Source organism: Silurus aristotelis, assembly GCF_946808225.1.
Source record: "Silurus aristotelis genome assembly, chromosome: 25".
Classification (NCBI taxonomy): Eukaryota; Metazoa; Chordata; class Actinopteri; order Siluriformes; family Siluridae; genus Silurus; species Silurus aristotelis.
Window position 1 is genome coordinate 11,798,976 of NC_139598.1, and position 20,535 is coordinate 11,819,510.

Genomic DNA, 20,535 nt, shown 5'->3' on the forward strand with positions numbered 1-20,535 from the left:
GCTTGTTACTTGTATAAAAGACACGTGTCCACAGAAGCAATCAATCAATTAATCAGACTGAATGGGCTACAAGACCATCGCCAAGCAGTTTGGTGAGAAGGTGCACTTTTAATGGAGTAAATTTTTACTTGCTGTATCTCTACTTTTACTCGAGTACATGTTTGTGTACTTTGTCCACCACTGCTTTTCCCTGAAAATGCAGCATGTATGTGGTCTCTTCATGTGGTTCTTTTAGTTTGTATATTTTCATACAATTGTTTGTAGTTCCTTCAGCTGTTAAAAATCATATTCAATTATTTTCTGAGTTTCAAGTTGAGTTGCTCATTTCCACACAATATTAATGGCAAAATGACACTGTTAAATATCTAAATATAGGTCATAAACCTAAAAAATGAACCTAATTATGAGGAATCTGAAGTTAACTAGTCGAAATTTTGACACACGGAAATTCTGCAATAGTGAATTCATCAGAACCCAAGTTCGCCCTTATCTTAAGGTCACAAAAACAGCCAACAATTCATGGTTCCATTTATTACAGCAAGTCTTCCAGGTCCTGAAGCAGCAAAACATCACACTATCACCACCATATTTTACTGTTGGTATGATGTTCTTTTTCTGAAATGCGGTGTTACATTCACACCAGACATAATGGGAAACACACCTTCCAAAAAGTTCAGCTTTTGTCTCGTCAGTCCACAGAGTACTTTCCCAAAAGTCTTGGTGATCATCAAGATGTATTCTGGCAAAACTAAGATGAGCCTTTATGTTCTTTTTGCTCAGCAGCGGTTTTAATCTTGGACCGTTTTTTCCCAGTCTCTTCCTTATGAGTCATGAACACTGACCTTAACTAAGGTAAGGGAGGCCTGCAGTTCTTTTACTGTTGTTGTGGGGAATTTCTAGTGACCTCTTGGATGAGTTGTCGCTGTGCTCTTGGGGTAATTTTGGTCGGCCAGACACTCCTGAGAAGGTTCTCCACTGTTCCATGGTTTTGCCATTTGTGAATAATAGCCCTCACTGTGATTCTCTGGAGTCCCAAATCTATAGAAATGGCTTTATAACCTTTTCCAAACTGATAAATCTCAATTACTTACTTTTTCATTTGTTTCTAAATTTCTTTGGATCTCGGCATGATGTCTAGCTTTAGAGGATCTTTTGGTCTACTTCACTTTGTCAGGCAGGTCCTATTTAAGAGATTTCTTGATTGAAAACGGGTGTGGCAGTAATCAGGCCTGGGTGGGGAGAGAGAAATTGAACTCAGGTGTGCTAAAGCACAGTTTTAACAGGGGAGCAAACACCTTTTCTACACAGGGCGATGTAGTTTTGGATATTGTTGAGTAGGATTATATAAATTTATTCTGCATTAAATTGGGATCCATTTAAAAACTCCAGATTTAGAACATTAAAAAATTGCATCAGACATTATTACTATTATTATTATTATGATATATAATATTCATTCATCCTTTTCATTCATTCATTTTCTCCCGCTTATCCGTAATTTGGGTCACGGGGGCAGCAGTCTAAGCAGGCCCCCGCCTTCGACTGCTGCCTAATCCTCACAGCACCGTCCCTTACGGTCCCTCCTGCAGGTGGTGAGCCCACGGGAAGGCGGCCCCACGTCACTCCGACGTCACGGACCTTGATATTTCCCTCGTAAGGGACCCCCGGAGCATAGAGGGTTAAGGGCCTTGTTTAAGGGCCCAAGAGTGGCAGCTTGGTGATACCGGGGCTATGATATATAATATACTATTTAAAATTTAAAAATGTCATTAGCAGAGTATACATGTACCAGTGTACTGTTAACAGAATCATTCCTTATACTGTTCCAGATTAACCAGATTGAATCAAATATACATGCGACCTAGTATTGATAAAAACTAACAATCTTAAATGTTTTGTAGAATTTGTTTGGATTCAACATCATTACTACCCCTTTTTAAAAAGAAAGACAAACAGTGCACAGATAAAAGCAAAATACTTGCTTAACATTGAAAACACAAACCTGCCTTTAAATAATACATTTATTTACACTTTTATTAAAAACCAGCATATTTTCAGTCCATAACCTGTGTTAGTTTTACAGTAATAGTACTTAACCTAAATTCATAGCATTAGATTTATTAGTCCATTAGATCCAGTCTTTTACATGTTTGCATCTGTGTGTGTGTGTGTGTGTGTGTGTGTGTGTGTGTGTGTGTGTGTGTGTGTGTGTGTGTGTGTGTGTGTGTGTTTTATGCTATTTCTTGGGTTCTGGAAGTGCTCTGGAAGGCATATGTTATATTACTGTGTGCATGGTCCAAGTACACATCACCATATGATGAAAGAGTTCCAGAAAAATGCTTCCACTGCATAAGTTCGGACATGCTGACCCTCTGTGGAACACTGGCACCATCAGCACGACGACCCAACTGACACACCCTCCCGGTAGCCAAGGATGCGTCCTCCACCACACCTTGTACCCAAATAAAATAACGTAAATCTTTATTTACATTCAGTTACATCTTAATATAACTACGCAATGTAACTGTTACTGAATTACCTTTACCTGAATTTGCATATTCATTACATCTTGCATTTGCATACACAAAACAGTGCTTATTATCACTGCCTCAAATCAGAATAAAAAAATAAAAGGAGTAACCAAGAAAACCTCAGATGTGTTCTGATTATACTGCACACATCTTTTACACAACCACAGAGCAATGCTTTTACAGATTAAACAATTACACATACAATGATTCAGAAATTGTGTTTACATGTATTACCTGGTAATGTTCCGTCCCCTGAGCATTTGCAGCCAAGCAGATCGTGAGTGAGACAGTCGGTTTCAGGGTCAAAGGTGAAAAGGTCACGCAGCTCCTCAGCTGAGAAACTGATGTGCTCACCCTTTTTACCAAGGTCCACCACAGCTCCAGAAAGCCCCTGCTTACTCACCTGTCTCTGATAGATCTTCTCCTCTATGGTACCTGACAGAAAAATAGTTGACCCTGATGTTCTGTGGTTGTCACAAAATAATGCCAGTTTTTTTGTAATATAAAAAGGGAGTTTATATTTGATATATTGCAGCCATAATGCCTGGATTTACCTGGATGTGTACTTTTTCTATAAAAACAGTGTTTAATTTGTGAAAATAAAGAAGTGGTGATATTACACAGAAGTGACGTGTTACAGTAATGGGAGTGTGTTGTTGTCCTGGGTAAAAGAAAAACGTGAGCAAAAATTTTATTGTCCAACCTGTTGTTAAAAATCTGTAGATGTGAACTGTTTTCTTCTGCCCATCTCTCCATACTCGGGCCATGGCCTAGAACATTATAAAAAAAAAAAAATAGATCTAAATGACATTACTCAGGAAAAACTCAACATAATCAATTTAACAATTAAAAAAAATGAATCTAAAAATGACAACAGCAACTGGGATTTCTATACATATGCATGTATTTATATATGGCTTTACTGCATTGCTGTCATTTTTGTACAATAATTGGTGTGTGAGGAACATGTGGAAGTGTGGGTGAGTTGAAACTCTGCTGCTGTTCACTAGAACTATAGTAGAATGAACTCTAATTTGTTCAACCAATGGGTCTAGTGAGGCTGTTGATGCATTTTGTTATACACTTCAGTGTTTCTAGTCATAACCCTAACAATAAATACAATTTAAAATAATAAATACTTTCACAAAAGAACATTTACAATAAACAATGTTATTACTAATGAAGTAATTTTCATGATTCACATTCAAATACATCAATACTGCGTAATTAAAATCGAATCTGCTGCATTCGTCATAGATATGCACAAGATAATCAGAAACTCTACTTTCTCAAACTCAGCACCATCTAGTGGCTTTACAAAGAGCAGATCATTAGTAATGTGTGTAAGTGCAAGCAGTAGGAAATAAAAATAGAGAATACTTATAAAGGTATAAATTTTGACACAAGTTTATGAAGCAGCACTATGTCCTTGGTGGTGTGGTTAAAGTGTAGCAAGGTGTGTTGTAACACGTAAATTTCTTTTGCGTGACTATTCCACTTGGACAGGTCCCCTGGTGGTCTAGTGGTTAAGATGCAGCGCTCCCACCGCTGCGACCCGGGTTCGATTCCCGGTCAGGGAACCATCCCCAGCCACTCTTAGTGCCGGTCCCAAGCCCGGATAAATTGGGGAGGGTTGCGTTAGGAAGGGCATCCAGCGTAAAACATGTGCCAAATCAAACGTGCGGAGGATCCGCTGTGGCGACCCCTAACGGGAGAAGCCGAAAAGAAACTTATTCCACTTGGACAAACCTGTATGTCATTAGCTGGGTTCCAGTCCATATCATACAAAACCAAATGAGAGGCACCAACAAGATTAAGCCCCACTCCTCCAGCCTTTGAACTGAGAAGAAACAGGAAGTGGGCAGAGTCCAAGCGGTTAAAGGAGTCTACAATGCGCTGGCGCTGAGCAACTGGTGTCTGCCCATCAAGTCTACACCAGGTGTAACCAAGGTGAGCACAGAAGTCCTGCAGCAGATCAAGAGTCTGTGTGTAATTAGACACCAGAACAACCCTGAAAACAAGGGAGGATAATGAACAAATTAAACAAGCAGTCAATCAGATCCTGTTCTGAATTCAAACAGACATACGTATATAATTACAATGCAAAAGAATTCACCAACAATGATGTTTTTTGTAGAGTACAACTAAAAGACAATTTGAAACTGGTTCTTCCTCAAACTTTTACCACAATGTTGGTACTAAACTAAGAGTCCTGAACCTCCACAATGCCCCTGTCCACAAAGCATGAAAACATGGAGGAGTGGAAGATCTTGAGTGGTCTGCTATACAGCTCTGATCTCAACCCTGTTGAACACTTTTGGATGAATGTGAACACAGAAAGCACCCCAGGCCTCCTCACTCTCAATCAAGCAAGGCACTGTACATGTGTAATATGAAGCAAAATGTATGACCAAATTGAAAGAATTATAAGACTGTACTTGTCTGTGCAGTTGACATGCTTTATAGCAGTCAAAAGGTCTGCGAGCACCAGCAATTTCCCAGAGTCTCCTGTGCAAAAACTACCAGTGGTGTAGGTTTCTGGAAAAAGTTCTACACAGACGCTGTCATATAAATCATCATTCTTCTTCTCCTGAAATAATAAGAATGGCAAGTAATTATTTGTACACGTTCAAAAAATATCTTGAAAATCAGCACTCCAAACTAATTTTGCAAACAACCATGAGATGCCTATAGTTATATTTTTTTAAATAACATACTTAAAATATCACACTTGCTTCCAACCATGAGTTATTCATTAATACCAAGCAGATATGTATGTGGTTTCTAATACTGTATAATCTTTAACAACTTTAAAACAAACAAAAGTACACTGCATAACCCCCATTTGGTGAACCAGAAAACCATATAGCAGATTACACGTTTAATTTCACAGCCAATGTTACAGCTATCTGTAGCCAAAGGCAAAAAAAAGCAAAACTGAAAGTTTTATTAGCAACATTAGCAAATTGTGAGTGTCTATATAAGTTTTGTGGAAGTGTTATGCTGCCCTGTGACTAAAATGATGCAGTATGTGTTATCCTTCATCTTCTCTTGGTAGTTACTACTTTATAAGAAAGAGCTAATTGGAGACTGGGACTGGCCAGGGGACCAAAGTAGGGATAAATGAAGGGGAAAAGGGAAAAAAAAAGTTTACCAATCCCACATTGCACCCAGAATCATTCTTGAAAGAAAGCATGTAGTATGAAATAACGACTGCAGTTTAACTCAAATTTGAGTTTTGTCCCAAAGCTTAAATTATTTTATATATTATCAGGAGGATAATATAGCTGCAATTTGATTTGTTTAATAGTTATTTAACAATTATGATTAATAATTCTATTTATGTCAGAATAATACTGCTGAATTGTTTTCACACAGCAGCATTAATCTCACAGCACCAGCACAAAACCTAAAAAAGTAAACGGTCACCAAAATATGTTGGCTGATCAAATACATAGGACAAGTGAAAAAAGTAAATACAAATTTTGCCATATAATTACTTGTAAAATGTAAATCAATAATTTGGAAAAACTAGATTTTAGAGATCCTTGGTGTTTGAGATTTGAACACAACCTTACAGTCACTGGCAGAAAAGCTTTTTAAACTCAGGAATCAGTGCCTGATTACAAACATTATATATCTTTTTTTTTTTTTCACTTTGTAAAATGGTGAATTGGCTTCTCAGTAAGCATTCGTGACAGAAAGGAATGTGAATATACATGGAACACACACATCACAAACCTTTAGCATGTTGTAAAGAAGCCCAGGGTGGTTGCACAGCTTCTTCAGAGCATTAATGCAAGCAAGGTGAGGGCTCTGTGTGAAGGCGTGTGTGCTGGCTGCAGTGAAACAGGCCCTGACAGGTCGGCTAGAGAGCAGCTCGTTGTACAGCTGCACCTGCAGCTCTGTGGGCCGGCAGAACACCGTCCATTCCAGCCGCCCAGGTAAGAAACAGTTAATGATCTCTTGAGTCCTTCGTAGCGTGAACGCGCCAGTCAGCCGAGCAAGTTCTGCCGCTCGCTCTTCACCTATGCACTTCTCCTCCTGAAACACATCTCTTCACATCTTACATGCACACTGTACTATATTTGCCTTAAACAAACATACACACACTAAACTAACGATAACAAAACAAACGATATGTATTGATGTATTTGATTTTGATGTGCGTGGTACCTCGGTGCAGGTGGGCTGGCGAGATTTGAGGATTGGTTCTTCATAAATCTTTCTGTAAGCTGCTGATGTTCCCAAAATGCCCGGATTCACAAACTCAATAATGGAGTAAAACTCTTGGAGATCATTTTGAACAGGGGTGCCTGGTGATGACACACACTAAAGTTGCACTATTATGTCTTTCTTTTAAAAACGGTCTACTAAAAAAAGTCCACAACATTTCAGACCAACAGTTCAAATGATCTACAGGGACACAGTGAAGTTCATTTCTATTCTTTGACAATGAACTATTCATTTCTTGATAAGTAAAAATTCCACATAAAACAGGTGAGTATGAAAGTAAAGACAATTTGGTGGTAGTGTAACTTACCTGTAAGTATCACCCGACGTTCACAGGCCAGGGCTGTGAGAGCACTGGCTGTCTTGATATTGCTGTTCTTAAGCCGATGACCCTCATCACAGATGACCACACCGAACTCCAGCTTCTTTAAGCTGTCTACAGAGCGCAGAAGCATCTCATAACTGATTACCATCACAGGAGACCGAGGACAGGATATATAGTCCTCCACGCGATTGCCCTGTGAAATAGAAACATTCACACACACAATTTATATACACTGGCTTGTGAATTACTGCACGCTTTTAGCAGCTTACTAGATAAGTTCACAGTCCAGAATAGCCATAAAAACACTTTTGACTGCGAAGCACATAACAGCACATACACTCATTAAGACAAACCTGATCAACAGTGTAAACACTGATCCTTTCTTTGCCAAGCCATTTGTTAAATTCAACAGCCCAGTTTTTTACCAGGCTACCAGGACAAACCACCAACCCTCTCTTCAGTACAGGCCGCCCACCATAAGGCCCCTGCCTCAGGAGAGTCCACAACACACACACACACTGCAGTGTCTTCCCCAATCCCATCTCATCCGCTAAAATGGCTCCACATCGGCCAGCCAACCTGCAACATACAACACATACACACTTACATGGCAACCTACACCGATAAAATACATTCACCATCCAGTTTTCTTTAATCAGTTAGTCATGATCTTCCCTGGTTGAATTATTATTGATAGCTGATAGCTGAACACCAAAAACATAAATAAGTCGAAACCATGCACCATGTTGCCATTACTTTTGGATGCAAATGTATTCAGCTCTTCATGTAATGTAAAAGAAAACAGAGCTCATCTGACCAAAAACACTTTTATTTCTCTAATGTAATTTTTTTTTTTGCTGTAACATGGCCACCTGGACTGCTCTATGGCTACACAGACCTTGAGCCAGCATGATGCAATGTACTGTGTGTTGTAACACATTTCCCCCTTAAAAAAGGCTCTAGGGATCCCCTTTCCAAGTCTTTGGTTTGTTACTCCTTGAACCAATGCTGACCCACAATTCTTGCCATTTTTCAGGTGCTCCCATCATAATAGTATAAAACTAATTGTTCATTTACTGTCTCCCCTAATGCTCCAGTTAGGGGTCACCACAGCGGATCATCCGTCTCCAAATAATCCTCTACATCTGCCTTGTTCAAATCAATCTGGCGGCTTCATCCTAAGCATTCTTTTACCAGTTCCCTGCAACCACCTCTCATTATACCACACATTGGTAAACAAATCAGTGTTGTGGTCTCGCAGATTCTGTTTTCTTGCTGCAAATCTGTGATTATGGAAACAAATCTCCATGAAGTGTATTTCTCCAGAGCAATGTGGAGAAAAAAAAAAAAAACGCCTACCTCATTCCCATGAGGCATTCATATAGAAAGACCACACCCTCCTTCTGGTGTGGTCGCAGATGATTTGTTAGGTGAGGGTCCACAACTACATCCACTACCTGAAGTCCGTTTTTGTTACAATGCCACTGGTGATTGGCTGAGGGTCGGGGCATCACAAGGGCTCCTATGTGGAGAAATTCCAAAAGTAAAAATTATGTTAGACATAAATTTTACTTGTAAACTGTTAGATGTATGAACCATTTTTTACAAAAAATAGTAAAATATTTTATAGTATTTGATTTCCAAGGAAATGATTTAACAAAAAAAAAAAACTTTTGACGGGTCACTATATACTTTACTTTCTACTGTTTTAATGCTTATATGTTGTCTGTTGTTTGTTTGTGTATTAATCTTTTAATGCCATGTCAGCAGCAATGCCAATGTTGATTGCAAGAACAAGGGAGTTAGAATTGAGATGAGAAAAGGTTTTACAGTATTTAAACTTTGTCATCAATAGTAGTTACATGAGGTCCTTCCCTTTAAAACTCAGCAAGAATTTAGGGATTTTCTTTGGTGACAAAATGTGGAAGACTCCTAATTCTCAAACTCCAAAAAAGTATTTCATACTAAAAGCGTTTTTTGGTGTTGTGAACAGTATTACAGTAGATTTTTTTTTTTTGCAATAATCACATGCAGGTGCTTTACTTTACTCTTTAGAAGGACAGCATGTGCAATACAGCATCTTGTGTATACTGTCTGATCATATTTGGATACATAGGGGATACCATGCCACTGTCAAGTTCAAAGAGATTGCATTCTTTGCTAGTATGATATTTGATGGGAACATTAAATGTTTGTACATGATTTAATGCATTATGCTGCTGACACATGATGCCACATGATAAATTGGATAAATACAATACACACCTCATTGAGTGCAAGTAAACTTTTTGGCACTTGAACCTACACAAATATTTACCATGCAAGCAAAATAGACTGATTTGTTTGATATGATTTGTCAGCTATTGTCGAAGGAACAATACTTGTTAGTTTTTTTCACTTGTAAGATTTGTATACATACCTGGACTATTAGGGTCATGTTTGGGCTTGCAGACAGGACCCTCGGGTTTGGGCACTCCCATAGTTGCATCCTTTAGTGCTGGCCTGGCAAAGGGTTTGGCCAGCTGAGGTCTCTGATGTCCCACTGGTGCTTTAGCGGTCATCTGTAAAGAATCCTCCACAATGGCATCTTGAAAACATCGTCCCTTTGCATAATCCTCATCTGAGATGATCCCCATGACCTCGAGCTGCTTCCCTCCTACCATTAAAGTCTGGCCCTCACACAGACTCTCCAGCTCAGATGCTTTGTAACCTGAGCCTTTAATACACATTTACACAATTTAACCTGCAGCTTGAAAATTCTTATAAAAAAACTAAACATAACTCAACACGCTTAGCTGACTTGTGCAAGCGACTTAATGTATTAGAAAGCAAGGCACAAGGCAGTCTAAAAAAAATATAAAAAACCCCATCAAATTTATTTCTGCAAGTGTTACAATAAAAGTAAAAAATATAATAAAATGTAAATAAATAAAAAATCTCCAAATAAAATTTGGCAGGTGGATTAAATACATTAATTTGCTCGTAGGCATTATTGTGTCTGGGAATTCATCCAGACTCTTACTGTTCCTGAGAAAAGCTCTGGAATAAGTGCAACCCTGACCAGAATAAAGCAGTTATTGCAAATGAGCTATTTGTCATGCAAATCTTGAATTACACTTCGAGCAAATCACCAAAAAAAAAGGTTTTCCACACACACACACACACATATATATATATATATATATATATATATATATATATATATATATATATATATATATATATATATATATATAAAAACTCCCACATAAGATTTAACACCCAATTTTCCAGCAGAATCTAGTCATTTAAGCAATCCACCCACAATCTTGTTTAGCCACCATTTGTGTGCACTACTGTGTTCACCTCGTCCAATATTTCTTCCTTCCATGTCTTTCAGCACAACGCTGCGTCCTGTGGCCACGAGTACAGCATCACCTTCCCAGCGTTTGTGCTTCCTCGAGGATGCCTTGCACCACATTACACTGTAGTACCGTGCTAAAACACATACAAAAACTTATGAATGTGAAACTCTAATAAGTGCCAAATGAAAACTGGGTAGCATTTCCATTAGTTACAATTCATTATATAATGTTATTCTACTTAGGAAGCACTATGCATACCTGCAGCATTTAAAGCATTTTTGAAATATCAAATTATTTATCATACATCGAAACTCAACCTTCAAAAATATTCAACATCAAGTTGGGAAGTGGTAGCTTAGTGGTCTAGATGTACATCTGCTCGGAAAGTTGTGAGTTCAAATCAGAGCAACACAAAAATGCCTTAACTTTCAACTGCTTAGTTGTATGACTCAAAAAATGGATGAACCAATCAAACAACAAGTTTGGAAAAATTAAATAAACAATAAAACAAACAAAATCGACTGCTTTATTATTGCAAAAAAAAAAAATAATAATACAATCATGTCAGTCTCATATTCACAAAGAGTTAAGACATTTACTTTTTCTACAGACCAAAAAAGTAAATGTAAATAAAATAGTCATACGTAATACTGTACATGACAGCAGAATTACTGTCTTTTGTGCGTTTCCTACATTAGAGGCAGTCCATGGCGTAGGCGTGCAGCTCTTAGTTTCTCCACTTTGACCTTTGACCTCAAGAGCTCCTCCTCTAGCTGTTGCTTTCTTTTTAGCCCCTCTCGCTTTTCGTCTAGATATTGTCCAAGCTTCCTGTGATTGGCAAGTAAAAGCTCATGCTCGTCTCGCATCATTTGCAGAGACTCCGCCTCGAGTGCAGGGTTTCTAAACAAAGCACCGCCCCTCTCGTACAGGCTGCGTCTAGACGCGGGTGCCGAAGGTGATGGAGGGAGATGCACGGAGGAGGGGCAGGGTGAGAGTGAGGCTGCGTAAACATTAGAGACTAATTCTTCTTCCTCTTCCTCCTCCTCAACTTCATTCTCAGTCTGTGCAAAGGGTTCCTGGCTGTGTGGGGTTGTTAATGTAACAGGTGAATCGTGAGGGACTATTATTTGAAGATCGGGTGGTGGTTTGACATCCTCTGACTCCACCCTCACTGTTCTGGCTGCAGGTGTGAAGTCTGGCAAGGCAGGAAGAGATGAGCTGCTGCCAGGCTGCTCGACTGGTGAATTCATCTTGTATTGCAACCTAACAGAAAAAACGAAGTCAATACTTGTATATTCATGTTACATATCAAGATAAATAAAACTCAGCAAGAACTTGAAAGCTATGGCAATGAAGAGTAAACCTAATATCACAATTATTATAATTTTTTTGACATTTTATTACATTTCACTTAAAATGTATTAGAATTTTAGATCAGCAGATCATATACAGATCAGGCATGACATTATAGCATTATGACCGGTGAAGTGAATAACACTGATTATCTCTTCATCATGGCACCTGTTACTGGGTGGGATAAATTAGGCAGCAAGTAAACACTTTTGTCTTTAAAGCTGATGTGTTAAAAGCAGGAAAAATGGGCAAGCGTAAGGATTTGAGCGGTTTTGACAAGCGCCAAATTGTGATGTCTAGACGACTGGGTCAGAGCATCTCCAATGCAGCTCTTGTGAGGTGGTCGCGGTCTGTATCTATCAAAAGGGGTCCAAGGAAGGAACAGTGATGAACCGGCAACAGGAACATGGGCAGCCAAGGTTCACTGATGCACGTGGGGAGCGAAGGTGGTCTGATCTAAAAGACGAGCTACTGTTAAAGTTAATGGACAGAACATTTTGTTCAGCAAAACAGTTCTGACAGGACGAACACAATAGCAGGTGGTCATAATGTTATGCCTGATTGGTGCATCTTACAAAATGTTTACTTCAGAAAAAAATTAACAGCTCGGACCAACCCAAACACACGACCAAGGTAATGAAAACAGGTTGGTTTTAACCACAGAGGGAGTAGATGTGATTAACAACAAAAATTATAATGACTTGTTTAATAGTTATTTGGTTATGACTGACAGGCAATAAAAGTGAACTTTGAGCAGGTGAGTTATGCATGTGCTTGACTTGAGAATAATAAGCGGAAGTCTGAAGTCAGAGCAGGTTGAGGTATAAAATCAATTACACCAATTCTCTAAACACACTGTGTCCAATCTCCCATCAGGTGTGTCTATGCATGTGCTTTTTGTGTACTGTGTGCAAAAACGCATACCTTGCTCTTACCTGTGAAGCATGCTGTGCTCTTTGTCCCCTGCATGGAACAGATGTGGGATCATCTCCATGATCCGTTTGGTTGGTTCTGAGATGCTGCCCCGGTACTCAGGCTGGGCGTGGCTCCGCTGGACCACTTCTTGTTTGGCGCTCTCTTTGAGACGTTTGTACAGGGTACGGAGCCCCTGGGCTGTCCGGGGTGGCCTCTCTCCTCCCAGGTTGTTGTAGCGTTCGGCTATGCTCTCCCAGCACCGGTTCTTGTCCACAATCACTGCATGCTTATTTGTGTGCTCCTCCAAGATGCGGATGTGCGGCTGAACCAGACGAAGCAGGTCCAGTTTCTCAGACAGTGTAAAGTTTGAAGAGCGTGCCTTGCCCACCATGCTGCTCGTCATAAACAAAGCAGACATCTTTGATCTAAGCTGATCCTGGCTGCTCTAGACTAGACACTTCTTATCCTCCCCTTTTAACATTAGACTCTGGTTTTCTCCCTGGCTTTTTTCCCTTTGTACTATCAGTCTGTTTGTCTTTTCCCTTGAAAGCACTTGAACGTGTGCGAGTTTCTGTGCTGGTTCTGTTACCCAGCTGCACACTCTCCACGCAGAGAGACGTGAGGGGGAAAAAAATCAGGCTTAACTAGGCCAGCCTCATTTAGGCCCACGCCTATAGGGGAGGGCTCTGTTCAAATTCCTTTCAGCTTAAGCTGACGCAGGTTCAGTAAAGCTGCTTAAGCCTGGCCTGACCTACATAGCAAACCCAACTGCATTACAAAAGAAAAAAATGAATCTCTCCTATAGCAAATAAGACTTCAGTATAAAATTGCTTTTGACTAAAAATAACCTAATAAAATTTTATTTTTAGAAAGAAATCCTTAGAATTAATTTCACAAACCAAGGAGGTCATACAGTTAAACCCAGTATTAACAGTGCACACTATTCAACACGTAGTGTTATTTTGGAGCACTGTTTAGGGCGGTAGTATGCGGGTTGGGACACAGCCGGTAGCGGCTCGCCTTAAATAAAGACTTTATAGCGACATGCGAGAATAAAACCGCTGGGTTTTATCGTTTATTATCGAATATTTGCCTCGATACGTGACTGTGCGACGACTGAAACAGCGGCACGGACAAGAGAAACACCAGTTGCTTCTGATTTCAAGGGCGTCTCTGGAGACTGCTTCAGGAGACTGCTTCTTGTGCTTGAGCTCTGCTTTGGGATCTACTCTGTAGCGACGGAGCGTCGGGATGTAAATCAGATGGAGCACGCGTGCTGATTGGTTCGTTTCCTTCAGGGGGCGGGCACAAAAGGAGGGACAGCAGTTCAAAGCCAAACCGGAGTCTGTTCCACACAGAAGTTAGAACTCTATTGGAGATATCTCCACATTTCAAAATTTTCCGATTTAAACCGGTTTTTATTAATTCCGATCTGTTATCATTTTTGTCTGCAATGTTTTCCCTTTCTGCCTTTTTTTTTTTCTACAAACAAGATCCGCAGGGAAGAGCTGGACTTTGAACAGTGTGGAAAGATCTGCCAGGGAAGAGCTGGACTTTGAACAGTGTGGAAAGATCTGCCAGGGAAGAGCTGGACTTTGAACAGTGTGGAAAGATCTGCCAGGGAAGAGCTGGACTTTGAACAGTGTGGAAAGATCTGCCAGGGAAGAGCTGGACTTTGAACAGTGTGGAAAGATCTGCCAGGGAAGAGCTGGACTTTGAACAGTGTGGAAAGATCTGCCAGGGACACGCTTCATCATCATGAACAAAACACCATGTTATACAATCATCCTCAAAGTCTGCACTGTATCAGCTAATGTACTGGTGGTGATTCATTAGAAGAATGATGTTTAGGATAGGATAGGTGCTATGATCTTTAATCACGTGTAGTGTTTGTATATAGTGATGACACACACACACACACACACACACACACACACACTCATTTACAATGTTCATGCTGTTTTTGTGAGGTATAAATAAGTGTAATATCAATTTAGTAAAAATGTATATATACATAATAAACACAGACGAATTAGGGGTGCTGAAAACGTGCTTTTTAATGTGATTAAAGGTAATAAGCCATAATTTTTTTAGCCTTTCAATATCCCTTCCAATCATACTGATATTCATTATGTATTTGCGCACAGCACCTTACGTTGTCATGTCGCTGTAACTGGTTTGTTATTTCATACCTCATTACATTCCAGTTCCAATTTTTACTTTCCTTTTGCACGTCTAAATACATTTGCACTATTTTTTTTTTTATTCATTATCTAATATATTTTCTCATATTTTCTTCATTCATTTTATATTTAGATTCCTTTTTAGCTAATGCCCAATTTACTGAGCAGACGATAAGGTTTATATTTCACTGCGAGTTGTATTCTGTATATAACTTTTTGTGACAAAGAAAAAAATATCCAGCTCACGCTGTCGAGCCTTCAGTTCCACCCACTGTGTTTGATAAGACGACAAGATAACTCAATGAAAGGCAGAAGCCAAGCAAGTGTGCAAAATTATTAAAATTTGTGATAAAATTAACATCGATATAAAATCAGGTCGGGGTTTACAAAGATTTAAATTTGTCAAGTCAAGTGGTGTCAAACCCAATCATAGAGGGGGCCAATATTAAATAACAGGGTCAACAACTGACAGCAATTAACGAACAACATGATACAGAATAAAGTGTGAAAATCAAGCAGTAAGTAAAAGCAGTACATTCTGCTCTTATGCACAGTTGCCTGAGCATTCATTAATGTTTGGGGTTAGATTCTCTGCTGTGGTAACTTTCAGGATAGTGTGCACATCAGTGAGAAAAGTTCCTCACACAGGTATGTACTTCCAAACATTCAGAGCGTTTGAGCATCCTTTAGGGCAACTATCAGATGCAACACTAAACTCTGAGTGTTTGCAAACCACTTAACTCTTGCAGGTCCACTGTTAAGAAAATAAAAAGCAATGATGAATCTTACCTGTTGGGCTATTAGAGGTGGTGGTGGTGCTGTGTGTACACTGTACACCTGGCTGTTGTGCTGAGGGTGAATCTGGGGGCTGCTCTGAATCCAAAGGGAAGCTCAGAGAGTCTGCGTCATTTTCGTTCCTCTCTTCCTGAGCAACGACACTCAGAACCCTGGCTAAAGCCTTACCCATTACTGAGATTTTTGCAGCACCTGGAGTGCCTGCTGCCCTCTCAGTCAAGCTCTTCTGCACCTGCACAGAAATCCATCTTTAATTAATAGTGCAAAAAATATGAATCACTTTCCAGTTTTGCTGTTGACATGCAAAGAACAGTGTTCTATAAAAACATCTGTGCAATACAAATTCAAAGAAACAGCCATTTACAGTGCATCTGGAAAGTATTCACAAAACTTATCTTTTTCCACATTTTGTTATGTTACAGCTTTATTCCCAAATGGATTCAATTCATTATTTTCCTCAAAATCCTTCAAAACAATACCCCATAATGACAACATGAAAAAAATGTACTTTGTTGAAGAACCTTTGACACCAATTGCAGCCTCAAGTCTTTTTGAGTATGATGCTACAAGCTTTGCTCAACTATTTTTGGCAGGTTCTCCCATTCTTCTTTGCAGACACGACTGAAGTGGGCCTCATCACCAACAACAATTAGGCCAACTACAGGAGCGAGGTGAGCTGACTGGTTCAATGGTGTAATGGCAACAATCTCTTCCTCAACGTGGGGAAGACCAAAGAAATTTGTCATCGACTTCAGAAAAGGACCTCCACAGAACCCCCTACTAACCATCAATGGTGCTACAGTGGAGAGAGAGAGCAGCATCAAGTTCCTAGGAGTGCACATCCCTGAGGACCTCACCTGGATGACAAACACCACATCACATCACAAACTGAAGAAAGCACAAGACCCACATCCCATCATGTGCTTCTTTTACCGGGGCACCATTGAGAGCATCCTCACCAGCTGCCGAAAGACTCTGCAACGCATAGTGAATGCGGCCAGCAAGATAACCGGTGTCTCTCTGCTCTCCCTAATGACATCTACCACACCTGGTTAGCAGAGCCATCAGCAAAGCTACTGACACCTCACACTCATCAATCTTCCACTTCAGGAAGATGGTACCGGAGCCATCAGGCTCCACAATACTTTCAAACAGCTTCATCCATCAGGCTATCAGGATGCTCAACTCTGTCCATTACCTCCCCCCTCTTCCACCTACACCTGAACTCTAAGGAATCTACAGCTCACCCCACACTTCTTCATTCTTCCCTTTTTCAAAATTCTACACAAATGGACATGTTTACAAACTAATATTTAAAACTGTTACATGTACAAATTCTTTAAATCTGACACTTTTTTTTTGCACTTTTACATACAGTCTTTTTGTACTACTGTCATACTGCTGCTATCTGTCTTGCACCTTACAAATGCCTTCATATTCAGAACTTCAGTATGTATACATATACTAGGATGTATACTTGCACCTTACACATTTAGATGTTTACGATTTATGTCACCCGGCTTTTATTTTATTTTATTTATTTATATTTATATATATATATATGTGTGTGTGTGTTACAAAATCTGTTCTATATTGTTCTGAGCTGCTGATATTGCCTATACAAACTTTCTATATTGCATTGATGAAAACATTGCAATGAAAACACTTGAAAGAGAAGAGAAACGTATTTCGATTCCTCTGTTTGTCTGCACATATGGTGGTATTGGCAAATAAAAAAAGCTTTAACTAGATTAGAACCTCTCAAGCTCCATCAGGTTGAATGGTCAGTCTGAGGTCTAGAGTGCTTTGGAGCAGGTTTTCATGAAGGACGTCTCTGTACAAAGCTGTATTTCTCATTCTCTCGAACCTGACTTGTTTCCCGGGTTCCTGCCACCGAAAAACATCCTCACCGCATGATGCTGCCACCACCATGCTTCTCTGTAGGGATGGTATTGACCAGGTGATAAGAGGTGCCTGGTTTTCTCCAGACATGACGCTTGTCATTCAGGCCAAAGAATTCAATCTTTGTTTCTCATTGCCTGAGGGTCATTCAGGTGCCTTATGGCAAACACCAGGTGGGCTGTCATGTGCCTCTAACTAAAGAGTGGCTCTGTCTGACCATATAGGCCTGATTGGTGGAATGCTGCAGAGATGGTTGTTCTTTTGGAAGGTTCTCCTCTCTCCACAGAGAAACACTGGAGCTCTTTCAGAGTGACTATCGGGTTCTTGCTCTCCCTGATTGCTCAGTTTGGCCAGGCTCTAGGAAAAATCCTGGTGGTTCCAAAGTTCTTTTACAGTAAAACCCTGTTGTACGAGCAAACGGAGATACGAACGACCTCGCTCGCAAAATTTTACCCTGTTTCACAAACAAATTTCGAAGGCACGAGCAAACCCACACTGCCGGTTCCCCGTTTTCGGCGGAGGGTCGCATCAGTTGCTTAGTTGATGACGTATCACTCGGTCGCTCTCGTTGTTCAGTGCAGCAAAAATAAAAAAAAATTTGTTTTATATTTTTATTTTACTAGAAATCTTGAAAAATGTCTCCCAAGAAAATCAGTGATGGTGCTGTGAAAACGAAAGTAAATAGAATTACCATGGAAACCGAGGAGTTTATGGAGCAATCAACCACTATCACACAAGTAAGTGTTAAATTATGTTTACATTACGGTAATTTGTGGTGTATTTGTTTGTTGAAATAGGCTACAAATACTTTTTAAGTGCAGAAATAAGCGATTGAATGAGGTCTCGGAACGGATTAAATCACTTTTACATTCATTCTTGTGGGGAAAATCAGTTCGAACGTACGAGCAAATGGATCTACGAGCAATTTTCAAGAACGAATTATGCTCGTACAATGGGGTTTTACTGTATTTATGGATGATTGAGGCCATTGTGCTTATTGGGACCTTCAATGCTGCAGATAATTTATTGTTCCCTTCCTCAGATCTGTGCGTCAATACAATCCTGTCTCAGAGGTCTACAGGTAATTTCTTGGACTTCATGGTTTGGTTTGTGCTCTGACATGCACTGTTAACTGTGGAACCTTATATAGACAGGTGTGTGTCTTTCCAAATCATGTACAATCAACTGAATTTACCACAGGTGGACTCCGAACAAGTAGTAGAAACATCTCAAGGATGATCAGTGGAAACAGATGTACCTGAGCTCAATTTTGAGTGTCATGGCAAAGGCTTTTTTATTTATTTAATCCATTTGGGAATAAAGCTGAAACATAACAAAATGACTAAAAAGTAAAGCGCTGTGAATACTTTCCAGATGCACTGTATGTCTTGAAAAATGACTAGTAATACAATCTAAAAGTTTTTTTGTCTCCTGAAATCAATAATACATGTTAAAGAACCAGAACCTGTCCAGAAGCCTATACTATGATGAGAAACTGTTACAAATCACTGAAAATCAAGATTTTGCAGAAAGCCCCACTACACATATTTCATTAATACTTTTATTAATTATCTTAGATTATACAGATGATCCAAATGATGTATTAATACGAGCATAGCAATTATAGCCCTGTCAAATATTTGACTAAATATTTTATTTAAATTGCTCTGACAACTAAGCCAGTGTCCTGACAAATGTCACCACACTGCCACTATAGACTTCTTACTGTACATTGATCGTCTTGCAAAATTAATGAAATCGCTACATCCTTAATCACAGGGTCAATCATAAAACTTGTATTGAAAAGATCAGAATCAGTACCTTATTGAGGACATTGTTAGCTGCTGGTTTGGGTGTTGATGGTGTTTGTCCTGGGCTTGATATTGGATACATGGTGTTGGGCATTAACACTGGCCCTGGGTTGGACAATAGCCCTGCTCCTGTGTGCACCGGGGCAGGAGGTACAAACCGTGGCTTCTTTGCAGCATTACCATGCAGGAGCCGACTCGGTGCCGCAGACCTGCGCATCCTGTCAATGAGGAACACAGCAATCACAATTAACACAAACATTCAGAAGTATCCTAAGAACATACAATCCTAATCTCAGGTTAATATCTGTAGTTTTCTCCCACATCCCAAAAGCTTTTCTAAATTGTTCCCAGGTGTGTAACCATGAGTCCTTTATATCTGCACCAGGATGTACCTCTGATTCACTCTCAGTGTTCCAGAGAGTAACTCTGGATCCACCAAGATCCTGATCAGGATGAACCTCATCTTTAGCTAAACATAGTCTATAATTATGCTTCAAAGCATGTTTTAAAAGGCCACAAATTTTTATCTATGTTGCAATTTGTTGGATTTTTTTTCCAGAATGAAAAATGAAACTTTCTACAAGTATAAATGTCAAAGCTGCTCAACCCATCAGTTCACTCCGACATGAAGAGACAGAACTAGGACTCACTCATATCCTGTTTCCACTACAAACATTACAAATAACAATTCTTTTTACTAAAACTTAGTACTTGCCTGTTTTTTGTTTAGGTTTTTTGCTCTAGTGTATCCTATATGTAAGTTCACTCAAACATTATTCTGTAAATAACTCACAACGAAGACTACGTCCCTCTCAAAATGCGCGCAGTTTAACCCGGAAGTGACGTTACAACGTTTCTGATTGGTTGTTAAAAAAAAGATATATATATTTTTTTTTGGAAAATAATCATATACATGTAAAATAATATAACATTTATATATAAATATGAATAAATAAATAAATAAATAAATAAATAAATAAATAAATAAATAAATAAATAAATAAAAGACAAAGGACATTTTCGAGGATCTTGACATATTTAAACGATAGCTAGAATTTCCGGGTGCTATATATAGCTATTTTATATGCTATTATATATCTCATCAAGGGAATCTTAGTAATGTGTTCTCCAAAATAAGAGCAC

General features: G+C 39.4%; 2 protein-coding genes across 4 annotated transcripts; both read right to left on the reverse strand.

Moving 5' to 3' along the window:
* Window positions 1–1,893: 1,893 nt before the first annotated feature.
* rad54b (RAD54 homolog B) lies at window positions 1,894–20,238 on the reverse strand. Of its 3 annotated transcripts, none has more exons than XM_083529885.1 (15): window positions 20,108–20,238; window positions 19,403–19,610; window positions 15,674–15,911; window positions 10,435–10,566; window positions 9,509–9,805; window positions 8,449–8,611; window positions 7,443–7,668; window positions 7,075–7,282; window positions 6,708–6,847; window positions 6,273–6,575; window positions 4,970–5,121; window positions 4,281–4,542; window positions 3,235–3,301; window positions 2,766–2,966; window positions 1,894–2,452 (listed from the first exon to the last, which is right to left on the reverse strand). In XM_083529885.1, the coding sequence occupies exons 2-15, from the start codon at window positions 19,607–19,609 to the stop codon at window positions 2,232–2,234; spliced, it is 2,817 nt and encodes a 938-aa protein (XP_083386011.1). In that variant the 5' UTR covers window position 19,610; window positions 20,108–20,238; the 3' UTR covers window positions 1,894–2,231. The 3 variants fall into 3 exon arrangements, with proteins under 3 accessions (XP_083386011.1, XP_083386009.1, XP_083386010.1); XM_083529883.1 differs by having other exon boundaries at window positions 4,970–5,115; window positions 6,264–6,575; window positions 20,186–20,213; XM_083529884.1 differs by lacking the exon at window positions 20,108–20,238 and adding an exon at window positions 19,785–19,796 and having other exon boundaries at window positions 4,970–5,115; window positions 6,264–6,575.
* LOC310719852 (fibrinogen silencer-binding protein-like) lies at window positions 10,599–14,239 on the reverse strand. Its single transcript, XM_083530021.1, has 3 exons — window positions 12,722–14,239; window positions 11,127–11,696; window positions 10,599–10,808 (listed from the first exon to the last, which is right to left on the reverse strand). The coding sequence occupies exons 1-3, from the start codon at window positions 13,117–13,119 to the stop codon at window positions 10,769–10,771; spliced, it is 1,008 nt and encodes a 335-aa protein (XP_083386147.1). The 5' UTR covers window positions 13,120–14,239; the 3' UTR covers window positions 10,599–10,768.
* Window positions 20,239–20,535: the final 297 nt, after the last annotated feature.

What these genes read in the sequence shown, in the direction of transcription:
- rad54b (XM_083529883.1), bottom strand. Translation starts at nt 19,609, where the DNA reads ATGCGCAGGTCTGCGGCACCGAGTCGGCTCCTGCATGGTAATGCTGCA. An exon ending in GTGTTTACACTGTTGATCAG is followed by an intron (nt 7,283 to 7,442) that starts GTTTGTCTTAAT and finishes TCTATTTCACAG; the next exon opens with GGCAATCGCGTGGAGGACTA. An exon ending in GCCAGCCCACCTGCACCGAG is followed by an intron (nt 6,576 to 6,707) that starts GTACCACGCACA and finishes GATGTGTTTCAG; the next exon opens with GAGGAGAAGTGCATAGGTGA.
- LOC310719852 (XM_083530021.1), bottom strand. Translation starts at nt 13,119, where the DNA reads ATGTCTGCTTTGTTTATGACGAGCAGCATGGTGGGCAAGGCACGCTCT. An exon ending in GAGCACAGCATGCTTCACAG is followed by an intron (nt 11,697 to 12,721) that starts GTAAGAGCAAGG and finishes TTTTTCTGTTAG; the next exon opens with GTTGCAATACAAGATGAATT. An exon ending in CGCCATGGACTGCCTCTAAT is followed by an intron (nt 10,809 to 11,126) that starts GTAGGAAACGCA and finishes CTTTCCGAGCAG; the next exon opens with ATGTACATCTAGACCACTAA.